The following is a 22,008-nucleotide window of genomic DNA, read 5'->3' as shown; positions in this document are numbered from 1 at the left end:
GAGAAAGGGTGAATAGCAATATTAAAACATTTCTTCTAATTAATTTCCTTTCAATGTGCATGAATTTGTGCACTGGCCCTATAGTTTTAATGTTAAATAAAAAATACTGTATATATCTAATATGTATCCAACCACAGGAGAAAATGCTCATATAGAAAGAATGAATAGATGGAAAATACTAACAGTGATGTTATTTCTGGGTACGGTGTGGGATTCTGTATGTTTTTATTTTCTTGTTTAACTCTATTTTTAGCATTTCCAAGTTTTAGAAACACGTGTTTGTAAACACGTACATTGAACACGTGTTTATTATCATTTTATAGTGCTATTAATTAAAAAAAGAGTAAGAGAAGAGTGTGCAAGGTTGAGGAGAAAATGAAAATGATACTTAAGGATTGTGTGTTTTTTTTCAAAATTGGAGGAACAAACTGGAAGTTGTATAAGTAGTAACACGTGTTTGTAAACACGTACATTGAACACGTGTTTATTATCATTTTATAGTGCTATTAATTAAAAAAAGAGTAAGAGAAGAGTGTGCAAGGTTGAGGAGAAAATGAAAATGATACTTAAAGATTGTATGTTTTCTTTTTTCTTTCAAAATTGAAGGAACAAACTGGAAGTTGCTATAAGTAGTTTGACTTGAGCATTTCTATGTAGAGTCTTTTTCAGTATGGGTTCTATGGCAGGATCTCTCCCCAGAAATCTCACTGGGAACAGTTTCACGAGATATAGTCATCATTCTAGTTCCCTTCTGTTCATGTACTGCACAAATACAATTCCTGCTATTCTTATGCATTCCAGGTGACATGTGTAGTACTGAAATATAAGAGATACTTCAAAGCATAGAGCTTTAAAAATGTAGAGTGAGAAAGAAATATTTGTTGGGATCAGTTTTAAGAGCTCAATTAGCTAATCAATTAAAATTTTCTGGTGGGTTTGTCTACATACACAGAAGGCTTCCATGCATTAATTTGACAGTGAGAAAGATGGAAGTGAGTTGAGTAGGGAATACATGGTGGGTGGAAGGAGGTAGTGCAGAGAGAATTTTGCAGGGATACTCTTAGAGGGACCAGGACACCTGATAGTTGTCCATGTGACAAAGTAGATTAAAGTCTGTAATGGCCTAGAGGGGACATTAAAGTTTTATACACATTCTCGTCTCATCCTCCCAACACCTGGGACTATTAACACACAGGGGAAGACTATTTTGTTTTATTTTAAAACTGATGCATGGCCCTAAGCCATCTTGAGGTGATTTTAACATAAGACTGTTTCTGAGCTCTCTCATTCTGTGGGAAAAGATGCTTCAGTGGCATTTCAATCAATCTACAAGAACATACCGATGCCTATCAATAATGCTATGCTATTTTAAATGCTATCACAGTTATAAGGATAGGATCCATCCTGCTTTCTTGGTGAGCACAGTCAGTGTGGAGAACATACCATACTCACTAAATATAGAACAATACATAGCAGGATAGATGAAAAGCATTAGGCAGATAACATTAAATAAGATGCATAGACAGTAGGTAACTGAAAATATTTGAATCACTGGAGAGACTGTTGGAGGAACAGAATTACATTTTATCATCTCAAAGGGAGCCAGGCCTTCCCGCCCGCCCCTCAGAGAAAAGAGAAGTGATACTTACGAGGCACACAGGAGCCAAATTTGTCAGGGAATTCAGATATCAAGTCGTCGTTGATCCGATCCTTCATGGGGCCCAGGATAATCACTGGCCGAGTGTAGTTTACTGTAGTGAGGAAGAGGAAGAGGCAGATGAGGAGAGAGACACGGAAATGACTGTAAAATTGCCAAACAATAAGAATTGCGGAGGGCATTACTGCATTGGATAAATTGCCCATACAGCCCTGCATTGGGAAATTGATGTTTGACATGGAACCTGTTTGTTTGCTGTGATTACTTTCTGGAATTTATTAACAGGAAAAAAGCAACTGCATTGTCTGTCAATGAAATTCAGAAGCATTTGGAGGGGTTTTGCTTGCTCTTAGGCTGTGCCTACACAATGTCAAAACAACTATTGCATTTAGTCAGCTCAGTGGGAGAAGAAAGATTCCAAAGCAGCTGTTTGGCCATTGTTTAGATAATGACTTTACAAAGTAATTGTTAGTAGTAACAGAAACTTATGTTTTTATAATTTCTCCTCCTCAGCTCAAAATGCCGTTTATACTCTGTGGGGTTTTCCCCATTCCCTTGTAGTGAGGGGTTAGAAGGAACTGTGAAGTTCATTGGGTACAACTCCTCCTCTGATGCTTGCATTGTCTCTACAATGTCACAGCCATTAGCTTCTGTCTGAATGCCTCCAGGAAAAGCAAAGGCAGGCTCCTGGAGCAGCCCAGAGATGACCTGTAACCTAGGCCAGGTCTGCTAGAAAGCCCTTCTCAATACTGAGCTGTCTTCAGTCTCCTGGGAGATTGTATCCAGTGCTATAGGCGGGGCTCTCCGTTAAGGACCACTCATCTGGAGGGGCTGCTCCCTCCTCCATGGTCAGCAGTGTGTGTTGGGGATAGGGCAAAAGAGAGAGCATGTGTCCTGGGACAGCCGAGCATTAAGCAGAGTTTATTTTCCTTATTCCTTCACTCTTTCCCTCCTATTGTGGTGTCACCTGTTGTGGCCTGGAATTCAGGAAGCAGAGCATGCAGGGAAACTTACTTTCCTGCCTTGAGACAGGCTCGTAAGAAAGAATGAAGTCTTCTTGCCCTCCTGGGAAGAGAAGAAAGGAAATGTACAGTGGACTAACAACCAGTCATATACTACAGCTACAAGCACTGCTCGTTACAGGGGTGGGCAAACTTTTTGACTCGAGGGCCACAATGGGTTCTTAAACTGGACCGGAGGGCCGGAACAAAAGCATGGATGGAGTGTTTGTGTGAACTAATATAAATTCAAAGTAAACATCATTACATAAAAGGGTACGGTCTTTTTTTTTTAGTTTTATTCATTTCAAACGGGCCGGATTCGGCCCGTGGGCCGTAGTTTGCCCACGGCTGGGTTAGAGGGAACTGTGAAATTCACTGGGTACAACTCCCCATTTGATGCTTGCATTTTCTCTACAATATCACAGCCATTAGCTTCTGTCTGAATGCTTCCAGGAAAAGCAAAGGCAGGCTCCTGGAGCAGCCCACAGATGACCTGTAACCTAGGACAGGTCTGCTAGAAAGCCCTTCTCAATACTGAGCTGTCTTCAGTCTCCTGGGAGATTGTATCCAGTGCTATAGGCGGGGCTCTCCATTAAGGACCACTCATCTGGAGGGGCTGCGCCCTCCTCCATGCTCAGCAGTGTGTGTTGGGGATAGGGCAAAAGAGAGAGCATGTGTCCTGGGACAGCTGAGCATTAAGCAGAGTTTATTTTCCTTATTCCTTCACTCTTTCCCTCCTATTGTGGTGTCACCTGTTGTGGCCTGGAATTCAGGAAGCAGAGCATGCAGGGAAACTTACTTTCCTGCCTTGAGACAGGCTCGTAAGAAAGAATGAAGTCTTCTTGCCCTCCTGGGAAGAGAAGAAAGGAAATGTACAGTGGACTAACAACCAGTCATATACTACAGCTACAAGCACTGCTCTGAAGCACAGGAAACAGGCACAGTTCAGGGTTCATTTTCCTTACTCTCTCTTCTCGTTTGATTCCAAAACTCCCTTCATCCTCATAAAACTGTTTAGCACTATCACAGTGTCAGGTTACCGGTGGCCATGCCTCTAGATAACGAATGGAGGCTAGTTGTCCGCAGCTCATCAGGGCAGTGGCTTCTGAGGCTGCCTTTCCTCTGACACTGAGCAGTGGAGCGCCATGGCCCCTACACCCAGCATTACTACTTAAAACAAGATCATCTAGTTCAAAAACAGGCTCCATCCAATAGTTGGCTGCTTAGATTATCAGAATTTTGGGACCTTTTATTTCATGTTCTATTTTATTTCCCAAAGAAGCACACTATTCAAAAGCAAGTGTCTGCTTGCTTCATTTATGATACAAAAACTTCCTCAGCATATATTACTGGACACTAAGGATTTTACTCTAATGTTAATTCATCAGGAAAATGCTGAGTCAATCAAGGTAAAAAATTAAAGAGTCCCCTAAGTCCTTGGTGATAACTGCCATTAAATCTAGCCATGAAACTCTGGGAAAAGAACTCGGAAAGACAATGTAGCAAAAGTGTCAGCCCCTTCCTGTCATTTGCCACCAGCCTTCTGATTCATGGTGGGCCTCAAGCCAACAAATAACCATGGAAGGTAAATTGGTTTTAGGCAAATATTTTTTTCAATCAACTATTTTATCCAGTTGATGACCTGGGCATGAGATTAGGCGATACAGCTGCAAACCCAGAAGGGTCTGCTCTTTTATTTGCTTTAGACCGGGGGTAACTATCCTGTCATTTGCCACCAGCCTTCTGATTCATGGTGGGCCTCAAGCCAACAAATAACCATGGAAGGTAAATTGGTTTTAGGCAAATATTTTTTTCAATCAACTATTTTATCCAGTTGATGACCTGGGCATGAGATTAGGCGATACAGCTGCAAACCCAGAAGGGTCTGCTCTTTTATTTGCTTTAGGCTGGGGGTAACCTTTGATGGGAAATAGTTTAGGGCTGTTGAAAAGGGCTTCCTGTCTGTTGTCCTACAGAGGAGGTAGTTTTTCCTGAAACCAAAAGGCATTGAGTCTTACTGCTTTATCTTCCCATCACCCCTCAAACACTCTCCGTCTGTCAACACCACATGTTCCTCCTTCAAAAGCCATAGCACCAGACCAGGTGAGTTCATTTCATAAAAGGAGTTCATAGCACAGCCAGTTGCAGACTGACAACAGATTTGGGGAAATTAAGCAAGTATGTGGAGAAAACTATGAAATACAGATGTCTTCCCTAGAGACTGGGTAGGTGGGGTTGGGTAGGGGTGTCTTACATTTATAAGCATAAGAAATGGCCCTGGCCTAAGTCATACTTACGTCACCCTTAAACAGGGCCTATTCTCAGAATGGCACCGCTAGGCCAACCTATTTCCTAAAGGCATGGAGAGTGGGCCTGATGTTCTTTCTAAGTGGCATCTACTCATAGCTTCCCTAGAAGTCTTCAGGGCACATTCTCACATCTGGGCAGGGGTTTGGTATGTGAAGAGTCAGATTCACATTATTTTAAAATTCAGGAAAAATGATTCATTTTAATAAAACTGACATTTACAGAGGCGAGGCAAAAAAAAAAGTGATTGGTTCCCACTTATCTAAAGCCTGAGAGGTAGAGGTCATAGGAATCAAAATACAGGTGTAAAATAGTTGGGGGAAAGTATAGCTTTGGGAATAGACTATTTTTACAGGGAAATTTAGGTGGAATGATTAAAATTTAAAAGGAGAATACTAACTATGGTCTAACAAAAGTTTTAAACATCAGGTGATATTTATATCCCTCCACTAGACTGGGAACTCCATAAAGGCAAGGAGTGGGTTTCATTTACTACTGTGTCTCCAGCACTTAACATAATGATGTCAATAAATTTGCCTTCTGATTTCAGTGGTAGAAAACAGGATGAGTAATGAGGCCAAGGTTAGGTTCTACTTTGTGTTTCTATTTGCTTTCACTTTAGGAAGTGTGGTTTTCTCTCAATGAATATAACACGTTATGTTCCCATAGGAATCTCTTTCCTGTGGTCTTGCAAATCATTCTAAATAAGGTATTTGGTGTCAGTCCGTATAATTTGTGATTCAGAAAACTAGGTCAAAGCAACATAGCTTTGATTAATTTTGTTAGACAGATCTGTAGTTCTTTGTTTATCGATTGCTTTTTGGTTTACTTTCTAACTTACACCAGGCACTGCTTCTTGTTTAGAACAGTAAGACTAGCAGTGGCAACATCCCTATGTCAAGGCCCATCCCAATTCTAATGACTCTGCGACAGTCAGGTGTTATGTAAAGAAGTTTCTAGGGAAGATATGGTGGTTGGTATCACATAATAGCTGTGAATTCAGCACCTTAAACCAATTTTCACTTTCATGTTCAAGAATAAAAAGCCCTATGGGTAATGGAAAGAAGACTAAGAGGCAGAGGGAAAAAAGTCACAGCAATGAAGGAAAGATAATCCATGTGTGTATGGCACTTTCCAGGCCATAAAGGGCTTTCACAGCCATTTCTTTTGTAGTAGGTGTTCTGATGATAACCCATTTTACAGATGAAGTAGCTGAGGGTAAGATATAATGGGGCCTGTTTTCTCAGGTAGTAAGTAGTGGAGTCAATATTTAAAATCACAACTTTTTTGACTCCTTGTTGAGCATATGACACTGTCTCAAAAAGGCAAGACATGTAGAATTCTCTGGGGGCTGGAATATAGAAGCAGACCTTACCAATGAGCAAAGAATGGGTGGCAGAGATAGCTGCTGACCTGGGTCAGAGTCACTGAGGGGCCACCTGTAAACACCACCTATAAACATCAACTCTTAAAAAAAAGGTAGTTGTGTTATCTCCATAAAATTGTGAATGGTAGTAGTTTTTCTATTTTTGTTCCGGAGGTTTTGGCACTTGGGAAGAACAGCCAACAAAAGGGTACCAACTGGCCCTAACCAATTTGGCTCAGTGGATGGAGCGTCAGCCTGCGGACTGAAGGGTCCCAGGTTCGATTCTGGTCAAGGGCATGTACCTTGGTTGCGGGCACATCCCCGGTAGGGGGTGTGCTGGAGGCAGCTGATCGATGTTTCTCTCTCATTGATGTTTCTAACTCTCTATTCTTCTCCCTTCCTCTCTGTAAAAAATCAATAAAATATATTAAAAAAAAGGGTACCAACTGTTACTTGGTCTTGTTTTTGCAACTGCATGGCTGAGAGTGGGAGAGCAGCAGTGCTGTGTGGGGGCATCTGCAGCTGCAGGAAACAGCCTTTGTAACAATCTCCATGAAACACCTGGTGTTTGAACTGGAAGCAAGTCACAATAAGAGGGACTTGGAGTAAGACCTTGATATGCACTTATGATAGAGAAAAGCAAGTTGATGTTCTTTCGGAATTTTTGGAAACTAGAAAAGAGAGAGGAGGGAAGAGAAGACCAGGGATAGTACATTTAATATTCTAAGTTTAGTGCCTCTATTTGATGGTTGTTAAGAATAAATTAGGTTCTTAGAGTCATAGAATGTTAGTGTTAAGGAAGGGTTTGAAGTCCCCGTGGTTCATAGATGGCGAGTATGTAGCACATGATGTCACTCCCCCATCCCATGTCCTTGACCGGCATCACAATGGGTCATTGCCTGAGTTACTGCAGAGCCTTAAGTTGGCCTCAGTACTTCCAGGACAACTCTTCAGGCAGATATTACCAAATGGTCAGAGTTGTAATCTTGATTAAAATCTACTTGCCATCTCTGTTTGAAACCAAACTACTCATTTTCCATAGGAGAGAACTGAGGTTCAAAGACACTGAGTGATTTCTTCCAGATCACATAGTGAATCTCCATGGGATGTTCAGAGGATTAAATCAGTTAATGTACTATATAGGGCCTTAACATCAGGCTTAGGACATGGTTAATGCTATATAAAGGTTGCTGCTATATTAATTTGACAGGTAGATGGGATAGTTGAAATATTCCAGATAAAACATGAAGAGGCCTGGATTACAAACTCTAGGGGAGGGTGGGAATGTACGGGATTCAGAATTAAAATGCCTTGGTTGGACCTGCAGTGCCACCATGTCAGCGAGGTACATTGCCTCTTGGAGCTTCAGCTACTTCATCTGTAAAATGGAATATTACTACAAGATGTATCTCATAGTTTTGTTGTAGAAATCAAATGAGAAAATAAATATAATGAAAAATTGCTTTATGAAGGCTAAAGAACTAGAGGAAATATAAGGGCAATATTTGGGACATGAAGCCAAGGACAAGAATATCGGCATCATTTTGACTGATTCCAATGGAAAAGTCTTGGGTCGCCTCATCAGCCCCTCAACTTCACTCAGAACATTTCCTTAAGCTTCTAGTTTTAAAAATTCTACTTAGCTAATGAGCACCAATGGGTTAGAAGGATAATCATCAGCTCCCCCTATCCATAATGACATAAGAGCTTTACTGAGCTTTGAGGAGGCAGTCTTCAGCTGTAGGGATTGGAAAGTCTCCATTAAACCTGCATGGCTTCCTTGCATCCCGATACAAGGGCAATTGAAAACGAAGCCACAAAACAACCACAAATACAGCCAGCACTGTACTACTTTGTTGACAGACAGAAATCTGAAATGAGTCCATAATTAAGATAGTTCTGAGGTGGCATTTGCATAATTAGACAATGTGCCCTATAATTATCTGCATTTGGCTAGTGTTCAGTATAGTTGGATTTTGAAAAAAAATTATTCTATAATGATTGAGATGGTGCAGCAAAGCTCTGAGCTATTTATTAGAATTTAAGGTTTGTTTAAATGTGTGTGTGTGTGTGTGTGTGTGTGTGTGTGTGTGTGTCTGTCTTCTCGGGAATGTATGAGGCTTTTAAGTAAGGTTGTTACAATCTGTAACTCCAGGATTCAGTGTGCATGGTGCAGCCTGGGTCTTTGCTTCTAACTGCTGATTTAAAGCCATTTTGTCCCCAGCGTGGACATGGAATGATTTTAAGGGTAAAAAAATAACATCTGGACATCAGTGGAGAACGGTCTTTTTAGTGTTTGTTTACTCTGCTATTTATGAGACATAAGGTAGTCATAATTACAGCAAAAGCCAGGAAGTCAATAGAAAGTGCAGCCTATTTTGATTTTAAAATGGCACTTTCTGGAAACCATGTCTGTCCCAAGCCTGTGTGCCTTTTTTCATGCCACTGCCCTACCTGGAAGGTTTCTTCCTAAACGTATCTGGCTGGTAAGCACCTCTTCTTTCCAAAGCTCAGTTTAAAGCCACTTCCTCTTTGAAATCACTGTCTTGGGCTAGACTTCTACCCTAGAAACTGACACACTTTGTGCATTTGTTATTTATTGCTCTCTCTCTCCCACTATACATGTGCTGAGCTCCAGAGTTGGTTGAGATTCATACTGGGTCTCATGGTGCCTATGAAGAGAGAATGACCTACAGTAGCTGCTGAATAAATAAATTACTATTCCTCTGTAACCCCTCATGTTTCCATCCTGGAGAAAGGAAAACCAGTTACTCCTCTAAGATCTGACAAAGGCTCTTCTTACTTTTGTCTATTTGTAAAGAAAGCAATCAGAAAGGCTGACCTTCTGTAATCTCAGATGAGACCCAAATCAACCTAGATTATTAGACTCTGTATTTGCTCTAGTAATACCATAGAGTCCAGTTCCAACTCTTCTCTCTTCTCAGAGATAATTCAAGCTGCTTCCACATGTTGCCTTTATTCATTCAGTTAACATTTATCTGAGAGTGAAAGGAATTATGTGATGTCATCTTGGAACGTTACTATCAAAACTTGTCAAGCAGCTAAAAGCCTTGGCCCAATTTTTAAAAGTCAGTGATTCTAGGTAGAACATTCCCAGGTCTGGAAGAGAAAAGAGGGGTCTCTATAATACTCTAAAAAGATTTCTAGAGGAACAGGCAGTTCTTGTATATAATTTCCATAAAAAGGATTAAAAAAACAAGGTGTGATTTCCTTTCTATACCTATGCCTACAGGATGGAAGCACAACACTTAAAAACTGGAAACTGAACAGCAAAGAAAGTAGGGCCATGAAACCTGACAAATGGTATATTTCCTTATCCTAAATTGAGGGTACCTCAGGGGTCAGGAAGAAAAATCTTTGGTCACTTCTTCCTGGCCTGGTTCTTTGTTTTAAATCAAATGAAGAGAGTGGGAAGGCAAATGTTTCTCCAAGTTGGGATAATTGTAAAATTGTAAGAATAGGAAGATTGTAACAAGGTTAGGGGCCAAATTGAGGATAAGAACTCAGTGATTCCTTCATTCATAAGACTTGTCACTCTGTTGAGGAAGAAAATTAGGTGGTTCTAAAATTTGTCGGATCAACGGTATCGCATCACAATATTTTTTTTATTTTATCTCATGGTGTGTTTTGTCTCCCTCCTCTGGCCTTGACCCCCTCTGTCACCTTTCCTCTTTTGTGCTTTTTTCTATCTGGTCCTCCAAAGCCTTTCTCAAAATCCAAATTAAATTTGTCATATTCCAAGAACACTGTGTGGCAGTCTACCTCAAAAAAGGCATGGTTTTGTAAAGTACCACACTCTAGTGAAAAAAAAAAACAGAACCGACCCAACAAAATCTATTCTAGTTTTCAATTAATACACTATTCAAGGAAAAAAAAGCTCAACCAATTTCTGCCTTGATAGCTGTGGGTCATATATATTGGGCCAGCAGTTTTCTAATATCCTCACCAACTGCTTTTTGAGGAACCCATTTCAGTAAGGAGTACCAAGAAATATTGTAGAAATTGTAAAAATCCCAGTTAAGATTATGTACCTATGTTAGTCACCAAAAACCAGTAAGTAGGTGGTAAGAAACCACAAGAACGGATCAAAAGGATGTGCTTGGTGTTTGGTGAACTTTTTTATACACTAAGCAAATGGCTTGAGGTAACCAAACAAAGACCAGAGATACTTTTAAGGAGTTACCTACCTTTTCAGTTAAGCTTTCTGATCCAAGATTTGTTCACTTAAAGAAAAAATGTGAGTCCCTTCAACATTAAAGGATGAAACTTTTTCATCACTTCCCAACCATCAAACATATAATGTTAGAGTATCTTAGTATCTACCTTAAAATTGTAATCAAGGAGAGAAGAGATATAAAAGGTTCATGCTCGATTTAAAAGGAACACTGTAATTTAGAAAGATTTCACTTGTAAAGGGGGTCAGGAACAGAAGGGAGAAGGACAATAAAACCATGACTTTCAACCCTCATACAGGGAGTTTAAATTATTTGGGGATTGGGGGCGGGGGGCAGAATGTCAAAACCCACCAGGTTGAACTTTCCCCCCACCTTCTCTGGGAGAATTGCTTCATAGGCCAGTCCACTGGGGTTGGAACTGCTTGCATTAATCACACGAGTCCACCGGGGGCCCTAGTGTCTTTTGTATCTTTCCACATCAAAGGATGATTTCATTTCAAGCCATTTGCTTTGGATGAAGATGAAAACAACAACAGCAAAAATCTGAAATGACCACCACAGGCAATGGGGGGCAATTGCAAAGGAAAAAAGCCACAAACCAAAGCAATAACTTACGGTAGCTACTTTCGCTATCGCTGGCATTAGAAGAAGCATGTTCTGCAAGAACAGCACAGCAAATTAAAAAGATACCAAGCATTGGCGAGCAGCCAGAACTTAAAGGCACACACTCATGCACGGCAACTAGAAATGGGAGCAAAAGGCAAGTAAAAGGCCGCAGAGGAGACCGCATTAAGGAAACGCAGATAAGATAAAAAAGATGAAAACTTTATCTTCATTTTTCAGAAAACTACTACTTGATTGCTGTGTGTGTTTTGTTTTTGTTTTTTTTAAGGAAAGTATCTTTAATTACAAAAAAATGTATAACGTCAAGCTAAGCACTTTCCTTTTAATAAATACTTTGACCTGTTCCTAGGTCTGATTTTCCAGAGTTGTGTTATTGGGTGTCTCAGCTGGATGTTTCTTGACTATAAATTCAGGGGTTTCTAAACTGGCAGTTTTCTTGTAGGCTTTTTGGTTCTCTATTTTAGCCTTTAGGTATTTTGTAGGAATATTGCATTTCAAATTGCCAATTGATCCCCGGGGTCCTTTGAATTTTATTTCTATTTAAATACTTCCTAAACTAATTCTCAGGACAAAAAAGGATTGCTGGAGATCTTCCCTGCTTCAGAGAGTGAATAGAAGATCTTGGAGGAAGAAATGAGTCACGGAAAAAAGATTCATGAATTAGTTCAATAATTCATTGTTTGTATTTTAAGATTCTTCTTTGGATAGTTATTAGTTTCTGGAAGGATGAAACAGGCAGGAGATAAGTGAGCTGATACCAAGCAGGTCCTGGAATGAAGGATGTTTTGAATTCATGTTGAATGACTTGCTTATACAGTGATATTACTTTAAAAAAAGCAAACAAACACAGTTTACCTCACATAACAGGGATGTATAAGCCAGAATTAGAGCTTTTATTTCCAAAATCATATCCTTTCATCTGTACTGTGTATTAAATTATAGAAGATAATTCATCAACTTATTGACTGCTTTGTATATCAGTTAAATTAAATGAAGAATATGTGACTATTAGATTTCTGAAGCTTATTAATAACTTTAGCTTTTTAAACAGTGATAACTATTGTGCATTTTTAGAAAAAGGAAAAGAATACATAACTTCATTCTCTAATGGTAAAGATGTGCTTAAAAGTATTTGATATAGATTCTTGTCACTTGAATGGATTAGTTTTACTTAGCTTTACTGAGGGATAACTGACAAAATTGTAATACCTTTAAAGTATACAATGCAATGATACATATATAAACACTGTGAAATGATTCCTATGATTGAGTTATTTAGCGCACCCAGGATGGATTAGTTTGCGCATGAATCGAATAAAAATCAAAGTATGGGTTAAAGTCACGTGAATCATTTCTCTTTGAATTGATGTATGACCAGCACTGCATCGCTAATTTAGGTAGCGCACTAGGGAAAGCAGTGTGGATGAATCAGTTTCTATTACTGAAAAAAGCCAGGGCATATACCCAACAATGGTTTATCTGAATGCACACGATTATTTTAAGTACTTTGAATTGGGAAAAAGGGTATGTTTTTTACCAAGCTCACTTACCTCCTGCCTATTTCATTCTTTTTGTTTGTTTGCTTCTGATTTTTACTTCTTAAGTAACTCAGAGTGAAGCTACACTATCTATGGAGAAATTTAGGACCATGCAGTGTTTTATTTAGCAATCTTTCTCAGCATCAAGACAGTGTATAACAGAATTTTTGTAGGTAAAAGGAAATTAAAAATGTGTTCCAGCAAAATTCCAAATTATGGCTAACGAAAGCATTAATTGGTGAATGATGCTACTGAAATCTGTTCAATTTTTTAGAGTAAGAAAACATTTGCACTTTCTAGATTTAAAAGGGCATCACTCATATTTTTGACACTATAGCAACTACTTATTAGTGATGTTCATTTATTAGCAATGCATTGAAATGTTCCCCCCCCCCCCGCCCCAATGGAAAATTTAGAAACTCTCTCTGGTGGTACTTGATGCTATCCAGATAATGTTAAAATTAATATTTGAATTGCAGCTGTTAATTCAAGAAAAATTTCATGACCTGTTCCCTATAGAGACTTAAAGATAAAGTTTTCATCTTTAAGAAGATCAGTAGTTTATTCTTGATCAGATTTTGTTTTCTGTATATGTAACTAAAAAAGAAAAAAATCCAAAGTAACAATTTGAAGGATGAAGGGTATCATTAGGCAGGGTTATATAAACAGCTCTTGAAAACAAAGTTCAGCTCAATGTTATTTTGTTTTATACAAATGAAATGATCAGCTTCTAAAAATATTGCTTATAGCTATTAAATTAAAACAAAACAAACAAAAATTGAACATGTGATACAGTTGCAAAAGACACAAAACTCTGTTCTTATTTCACTGGTGCCTACACAATGAAGTTAGTACTAAAGAAAGAAAAATCATAGCATAGTGTATTAATATACAAGATTATTTGTTATTGCTCAGTGCAATGAGACACAGATAAAGGCATTAATAACTAAATGATTTAAAGGTTTAATATATTTAGTTTTCCACTATAAAATCAAGACCTGTTATGTAACACAGCTAAGCTAATACATCACTAATAGAATAACGTATTAACACATGTCTAAAACTTTTATCATACAAACATTTCAAGCAGGACCACTGAAAGTCAAAAAAAAAAGCAACGTTAATAACAAAGAATTAGTCATGGAAGATCAAATAGCTTAATATTTACACTTTGAGAATGCATGTTCCTTTTGACTATAAAATAGCTCCTTTACTAATAGCCAAGTACAAGCCAATTATCAAATTTGGCAAGGTCTGGGTGAAAAGGCAGAAGAAAGGACATAAAGTACATTTCCGCCTTCCTGTTCTAGAACATTTAGCTTGCCCTTTCCCTCAACATGGCTCCTTGCTCTCTGGGAGAAATTAGGCTGCAGAGCAAGGGATGCCATAGTTGGCAGCAGGACCATGTTGGCCATATCACACGGTCAGAAAGGGAAGGTGTGAATCGCAACAGAAGTTACAGTGCCTGACGACACACTTGGCTTTTAAATGCTGACATGCAGAGCAAAACGGTTGAAAATTACTTTGTAGGAGCATTCACAGCTACGTAACAAATAAAACTCGTATCTTGTGCATGCTAGGAGTAGAAGGCCCTCAAGTAAAGGAACAAAAGCCAAACTCAAAAGGAAGGGAAAAGAAAAGGAAAGTTACAGTGACCATTCCTGGGAACTTACTCAGAGTCTTTGTTCCATAACCGTCGTCACCTAATCCGGGGATGTCCTGCATGGAAGTCCCCAGAGAGAGCAATGAGAGAGGAAGAACAGCCGCGGAAGAGGAAGGAAGAAGTCAGTGGAGTTGAAATGGATACTACCATGACAGACCGCGTTGCCTAAGCAATCTGGATCCCAATCTCTCTTATTTTGAAACAGCTTTCGCCCCAAACTCCCTGGGCTGAGACTCCAGAATTTGTAAAATAACTCAAAAGGTTTGAGCAGATGATTGTTACAAAAAAGAGAAAGATTCAGTGGATGACATTTTTGCCCACTGTCCACATTGCCACAAAAATATACCACTTAGAGCAATGATTCACTCCACCTTTCATGACCAATTCTTAGATTTCATACCCACCAATACAAGCTCACTGCTCAGCAGGAGTTTAGTCGTCATTGGCAGTGAAAGAGCGAACAAATGCTCGTTATCAATATAGGGAATTTAATCACTTCCAATTAGCTAGCATTCCAAAAAATGCAAGTGGCAATGGAATATAATACTTCTGTCCAGAATAGAATTCATCTCAAGCCCTAGAGAGTTGCGTGAGAGAAAAAGCAAACCAGACCCAGTCCTGGTCACAGATAAATGCTCTATGGAAGCCAAGTCCCAGCATCCTCAAGCCCCTCTCCAATGCATCCTGCAAAGAAGAGCCACTCGAAGGAAGGATCCAGACTGCAGCCAAACACTGGTCACAGCAGTAAGCCCTGACCTGCCTGCCTGCCGTGTTTGTTTGCCTGGGCGTGTGGCGCGGGAGAGCCTACATCATGCGTGTTGCCGGTGAAGGATTTTTTTTTCTCTCGTGTTGCAGGTGACATTCTCTTTGAGAATCTACTTACGTTCAGGATCACTGGTTTCCTGCTCACTCTGCTCCTTGTTCTTGTAGAATGGGAATTTTCGTGAAAAGATGAAGCTCTTTTTACGCTTGTCATTGAATGACTGTGAAGGAGAAAAGGCATGGGGCAAAAACAGGGGACGTCTAATTGTTGTCACACTCATGCTGACAAAACAACTAGTTTGTAAAAGCAGAGAGAGCTGTAGTGACGCAAGGGGATAGTCGAAGGAGGCGCCAGCGGGTCCCTAGAGGCAGATTTTACTTTCAAGGAGTGTAAATTCTGAGTGATGACACCTTGGAAAAGTTGTATCCGAATTAAAAAACTGGTTGTAGCTGAATGATAATAGAAAGAGTATTGAATTGGAAGCTCTGTCTCTGTCCAGCTCTATGACTTGCCAATCCATGACCTTAGACTGAATCTTTCTGAACCTCAGTATCTTCTTCATCAACATAATGCGGATAATGAGAGAAGCTCTTAAGTTGTGAGACTCATGTAAGGCAGTGGAAATGTAAAGTGCTAGTCAAATGTTATCTTTATCATTATTATCATCGGGTAGAAAAGATTTTATTAGGATACTAGACACATAGATGTCTAGATGTCCTTTTAAATAACTTGTCTTTTTGAATTACTTTAACTTAGATTTAATTAAAACTACACAGAAAAGTATATAGATTTAGGACATGATAATTATAGCTGTTTCACACACAGATAAATAATTATAACATTTTCATTCATAAGTGATTTTAAAGATAATTAGCCCAAGCCTTCATTTGTAGACAGGGGGCCAGAGGCACAGAGAGGTTGAGTCTCTTGCCAACATCACAGAGCTAGCTGGTGACTCAGTCAACCAAAATCTGTTAACATTGTTGCTAAAGAGGTTTCAACTCGATATTCATGCAAGCAAGGGAGCTATCACAGCTACTTATCTATATTCTGATATGATAAAATATCGTTGCAGAAAGACTGTCCTTAAAAATGTAAACCACTCCAGTAGCTTAAATGAGGCTGGATTAAAAATAATAATTTTTACCTGTACTAGAACTTATTTATTCAAGTGACTATCAGACGCTTGCCTAGAAGACTCCTTGAAGATTTTTCATTTATTCCCATCGTTGCTATTATGGAAAATGCTTTCTGGGGCTCTTCTTTGGGAAATGTGCTCACAGTCATTTTATAACCACACAAGTCTTAGTAAGTTCACTTATCATTAAAAAAAATGTTTTGCCAGCTTGACTGCCATCCTTACTTGAGTGATTTGGCTCTGAGGGTCACTCTCCAAGGAACAAGACATATTACCATTTAGGTATTGCAGGGAATGTCATAGACTCTGAGGGTAATTCAACAAGGAGTATTCTAAATCAGTCTTCGCAATGGCAGCTGGTAGAGCCAGCAAGGCGACTGCTTGGAAGAAAAGCACTTGTTTATATGCATGTATTTGGGTCCATTGGTATGAATCAATTATGGGTCTTTACAGATTTGAAGCCTGAGAAAATGGTGTAAATAACTTATTTTACTTGTATGTTCATGCACGTCTATATCAACATCCATTTTGGTCGTCATGTTCATTTAGGAAACGTGACAGTACTAAAATGTTGGTGCTGTCAGTTAGTGAGCCATTCATTACTTTTTCAGTTACTAGAAACTTTCACCAAAATTGGGAGAGCTTAATTTTATGTATCATTAAGAAGGCTTGAAGAAAAACAAATCAGATATTTAGTAATTTCTGAAATAAAGGGACATATTTTATACTTAATATTCTAGAACCAGAAACATTCTCAGGGGACAAAAAGAAGTATCACTTCAGAATTTATTACTCTGTCGACAGCACTTAGGTTCAATATGGTTTTATCATAAATTGTAATTGAGAATTGGTGTCCAAAGACAAGGATGGGAACTAGCCTCCCCCCCACCCCCAATTTTTCCAACTAAAAAATGGTAAGTTCTTAAAGGAACATTAAATATTCTTGCATCACTCCAGTTTCATGCCACTTTTACATTTCAAGCATATTTAAACTTCAGTGACTGAAAATAAAAGAAAAAAAATGTCATGTAAGAATTAATGACACGTGACATTGCAAGATATGTTAGACATTTAACTTCAACAGTATGGATGACTTGTCATGCAAAAAAAATTTTTACAAATTTTCATGCAAATACAAAACGATGCCAAGATGAGTAAAGCCTGGGGTTAAAATGTAGACACAGATGGACAATGAAGGAAGCCTTGAGAGACAATATGGGGCCACGTGCAAACCACATCATTTAAATTGTCTCACGGGGTCAAAGGAAAATGAACATGTGTCGCCTGTGATTAATTCTTTTATCTTTCAAAGCAGGGGCTGTAATGTGTTAACATTTCCCAAGTATCAAAATGTTGTGCATCATGAGTCATCTGATTGGGACATAATATTTAGCACCACACTTGTAAAAGAACAGAAAATACATAACAATTCCTCAAAAAGAAAATCATCTAACATAGTCTTATTACCCAAAGCCATTTTGTGTTGGAGTTAAAGAAAAGTAATGGAATCATTGGAGGTTACATTTATGGACACAAAATCAAATCACAACTTCAGTTCACACAGGTTTAAACGTCACACATTTAAGGTCTTATTTCAACATTTCAACTATAAGAGGTTATATGTGGTTTATGATGTTCTACCACTATTTTTTATTAGACATGTTTAATGCCATTATATAAGATTTTGTTGCTGTTAGATTTTCTTTAAATTTAGAAAAGGAAAATCTGTTATACTAGTGTTAGGTGAGAATAATAAATTAGCACTTTTACTAGTTACAGAACACATGGCTCTAAAGCAACTGAAGGCTGGTTTACAGCGCTATCAATCATACCTGATCAAGGTAAATTTTTTTCTCTCTACATGACAGTATCTTAAATCCCCATCCATTGCTTTCATGGCAGGAAACTTTTTTGAATAGAGATTTTAAAAATACCAATCACATGTGGCAAGTTGGCATATCTAAGAATTCCATTTTGGAATTTGAGCTGAATTATTGAGTTCTTATGAACAAAGTGATAAAACAACAACAGCTAGTGTTTATTGAGCAACTATTACGTGCCAGGGTTGGTTGCAAAGCTCTACATGTGCTAACCTCCACACTAACTTTACGAGGTTGGTACCATCATTATTCTCATATTACAAAAGAAGAAACTGAAGTTTACAAATCTTCTGTTACTTGTCCAGAGTCACACAGTTGGTGAGCAGTGAAGTCAGGATCTGAATTTGCCAATATTTGTTGTTCTTATGAGAAAAATGGGGTTCTGTAACCAGAGCCTGTTTCAAGTTTATATTTAAAATCATTTGTCTTTATATTTAAAAAGCTTTTGTCTTTCTTAAGTGGTAACATAATCTGTCATTATTCCCACAGCTTCCTTGCTTGGCAATGCTTTTTTAAAATCCATCAGATGCTATTGCTTCAATAATATCTTTGTGGTTTACCCTGCTACAATTTTTGAATACCCATTTATGTTTTTCAGGGCTCTATCCTTTGTACTTATTCTTATAATAATGTAAAAAAAAATAAAAAGTATTTCAATGTAACAGGCTATGAACAGGATTGGAGGTAGGGAATTATGGGAGTGGGAAGTGACAAGTAATGGGTAGGGTGTTTACTTTAGGGGAGATAGAATGTTTTAAAATTAGATTGTAATGATAAGTGCATAACCCTATGAATATACTAAAAATAATGCATTGTGCACTTTAGGTGGGTAAATTGTATACTGTGTGAATTATGTCTCAATAAAGCCATTAAAAAAATCCCAAAACAAAATGGAACCCCTCTGCCAAACTCTACACCACGTGATAAGAGGAAACAATCACAGCATGTTTTCAATTTTATTTGGTCTAAATATTTTTTATCTTTAATTGAATGAGAGGAACCCCTCTCCCCCAACCCTTGCAATCAATCCGATACACATGCCTTGTTTATCTGATTCTGTTGTGTCTCTGTGAAATGAATACCTTTCATGTTGTGACAGACATTAGAACACCTGTACCAGGAGTCAGCATATTACATCACTGTCACTCAAGAAGAAACTTCTAAATTGTTAGGTCAAATGGCATAAAATTGCCCAGCCTGACCCCAAGATGTAATGGCATTTGCAAACTGGCTTAAGATAAAATACACACTCACAAATAACAAAAGGAAACAACACCAAAAACTTCAAATTGCTACTTTTCCCACTTAAATCCCATGTTCTTAAGACATGTGAGTGACTGGACATACTTTAATCCTTCCCATCCAGAAAACTTTCTAACTCTGGGTATGTTTCAGTTTTCTTCTACCTTAACCAAGAGATCCAATATAGCATCACCAAACAGTGGGAAAACTTCACACCATATGCCTCCTGATGGGAAGTACTGAGAAATACACAATATTACTTATGTAGTATTCCTACCAAAGATGCATTACTTGCAGCTAACCATGAAGAAATAATCAGGCAAATTAATATTAAGAGACCACTCTTAAAATATCATAATGTCATGAGAAATATAAAAAGCTAAAGAAGGAGGTTAAAGATTAAAGGAGGTTAAGGACAAAGGAAAAAAGGAATGCAATGTGTGTGGTTCTTGACTGAATTCTGGATCAGAACAAAAAATTCATAATTTCTAGAACTTTCTTTCATAATAAATTAGGATGTATATATATCTCCCCTCATATATAGGATGTCCTCCGAAAATGTATACACAGTTTAACAGTTGATAGTTCAATTTTGAAAATAAAATGTATTTTAATAAACACTGCCTTTATAATTATTCAAAGTGTGTGTATACATTTTTTGGACACCATATATATATTCTTACACAGAATGACAAAACAAGGTAATTGTTAAATTTGAGTAACAGGTACAAGAAGTTCAGAATTCTATTCTTTCTACATTTTTATATGTTTGAATGTTTTTATAATAATGAACTGTGATTCATAGCTCACACACTAAAATTATCTAGAGATAGACTGCAGACCTAAGTATAAAAGCTCAAACTATAAAATTTCTAGAAGAAAACATAGAATATATTTATAATCTGAGGTAGGCAAAGATTCCTTCGATAGAGCATAAAAGCACAGATAATAAGTTTAAAAAGTGGTAAATTGGATTTAGTTAAAATAAAAAACTTTTGCTTTTCAAAAAGGTCATTAAGAAAATGAAAAGGCAAGTCACAAATGAGAAACAATATTTACAATACATATATGTGACAAAAGATTTTTATTCAGAGTATTTAAAAACCCTTATAATTGAACAATAAAAAGAAAAAACATCCAATAAAAATGGGCAAAAACTTAATTAAATACAACATATGATATGTATATGGCCAATAAACATATAAGAAACATCAGAGAAGTGCAAATTAAATCCAATGCATGATACCACTTCATATCTATTGGAGTGGATAAAATAAAAAAGACTGACAATATCAGGTGTTGGTAAGGAAGTGAAGCAATTGCAACTCTCATATAAACTCTTGGTGGGAATGCAAAATGGCCAGTTTGAAAAAATAGTTTAGCAATTTCTTATAAAGTTAAACCTATGACTGAGAAATTCACTCCTGAATATTTACTCGAGAAAAAAATATGTCTACAGAAAGGTGTATATAAGAATGTCCATAATTACTCGGAACTGGAAACTGCTCCATCAACAAGTAAACTGACCAACTGTGGTATATTGATACAGTGGAAAACTACTCAACAATAGCAAGAACTGAATTACTGATAAACACAACAACATGGATGAATCTGAAAAGTATTATGCTAAGAGATAGAAGGCAGACATAAAGGCACATTTATGTATGATTCCAATTATAAGAAGTTCTGGAAGAGATAAAATCAGTGATTGAGGAGGTGAGAACTAAGCCATCCTTCTTTATCACAGTTAGAACCATGACACCTCCAAAAAACATATTTCTAGCTTCCAGTATTCTTCTAAATGTATATCTACCATATCTCTACTTGGGGGGTGGCGGTTATAGAAACCTTTTCCCCTTTGTCCATCTTGTGGACACTGAGGCATCTAAGGTTATGCTCTGGTGTTCTATGTAAAGCTGTCACAGTGAATACCACTCATTTTTACATATTTCTTTCCCACCACATTTTGATCTCAGAGCAGGTACCACATCACTTTCATTTCTGTATCGTCAAGATCTAAGCATGGTAGATACTCAATAATTATTCACCAAATAAATGTATGAACCAAAGCGAGGACCGATGATTTCCATTGGAAATACTGGGAGAAACTTGGGGGGAAAAAAGAGAGAAAGGAAGGAGGGTTAGGAAGGAATAACAAACATCTGTAGAAAATGGGGAGGAATAATGGAAGAATAAGAACCATAGCCAAATGAGTAATATTTTTAAATTGCATTTCTCCGCAGTTATCTCTCAGAAATTGTTTTTCTTATGAATTTTATCTCATAATTCTATGCTCACTGATCTGATTTAGTTGCCATTTATTATTAGTAATAAAAATGTTGCACTCAGCTATTTGCCGTATGTATTTTTGCACAGTACATATCACATTTGCAGCTCTCTGGTCCATATCTGAATAGAAAAAATGAAAAAATTTTAGTGGTATTCATAACTTCGAAGAAATCTACCATTTAATTTTCCTTTTCTAACTCTTTCCCCCTCTAATTAATGTTTACTTCTTTTCTTAACTAAAAAGATTCATTTGGACCCTAGCCAGTTTGGCTAAGTGGACAGAGCGTTGGCCTGCGGACCAACGGTCCAGGTTCGATTCCAGTCAAGGGCACATATCTTGGTTT

At 37.8% G+C, this 22,008-nt stretch overlaps 1 protein-coding gene and 1 long non-coding RNA gene across 8 annotated transcripts in view; both read right to left on the bottom strand.

Annotated features, from left to right (window-relative positions):
* The window catches only part of DLG2 (discs, large homolog 2 (Drosophila)), a 766,636-nt gene that overhangs the window by 14,318 nt on the left and 730,310 nt on the right, over positions 1–22,008 (bottom strand). For 3 of the 7 annotated variants that reach the window (XM_014532212.1, XM_014532215.1, XM_014532216.1), the window contains 3 exons: positions 14,363–14,408; positions 3,458–3,508; positions 1,650–1,751 (listed from right to left, as the gene is read on the bottom strand). In XM_014532212.1, the coding sequence (XP_014387698.1) occupies positions 1,650–1,751; positions 3,458–3,508; positions 14,363–14,408 (199 nt within the window). Of the gene's footprint in view, positions 1–1,649; positions 1,752–2,671; positions 2,723–3,457; positions 3,509–11,142; positions 11,185–14,362; positions 14,409–15,235; positions 15,336–22,008 lie in introns of all 7 variants that reach the window. The other 4 variants (XM_005884813.2, XM_014532214.1, XM_014532211.1 and 1 more) reach the window with 3 other exon arrangements.
* Positions 3,931–6,586, bottom strand: LOC106724515. Its single transcript, XR_001360326.1, has 2 exons — positions 4,577–6,586; positions 3,931–4,380 (listed from the first exon to the last, which is right to left on the bottom strand). It is a non-coding gene; the product is annotated as an uncharacterized LOC106724515 (long non-coding RNA).

Source organism: Myotis brandtii, unplaced genomic scaffold (assembly GCF_000412655.1).
Source record: "Myotis brandtii unplaced genomic scaffold, ASM41265v1 scaffold86, whole genome shotgun sequence".
Lineage (NCBI taxonomy): Eukaryota > Metazoa > Chordata > Mammalia > Chiroptera > Vespertilionidae > Myotis > Myotis brandtii.
Note: the sequence above shows the minus strand (reverse complement) of the source record. Positions and strands in the feature narration are given on the sequence as shown.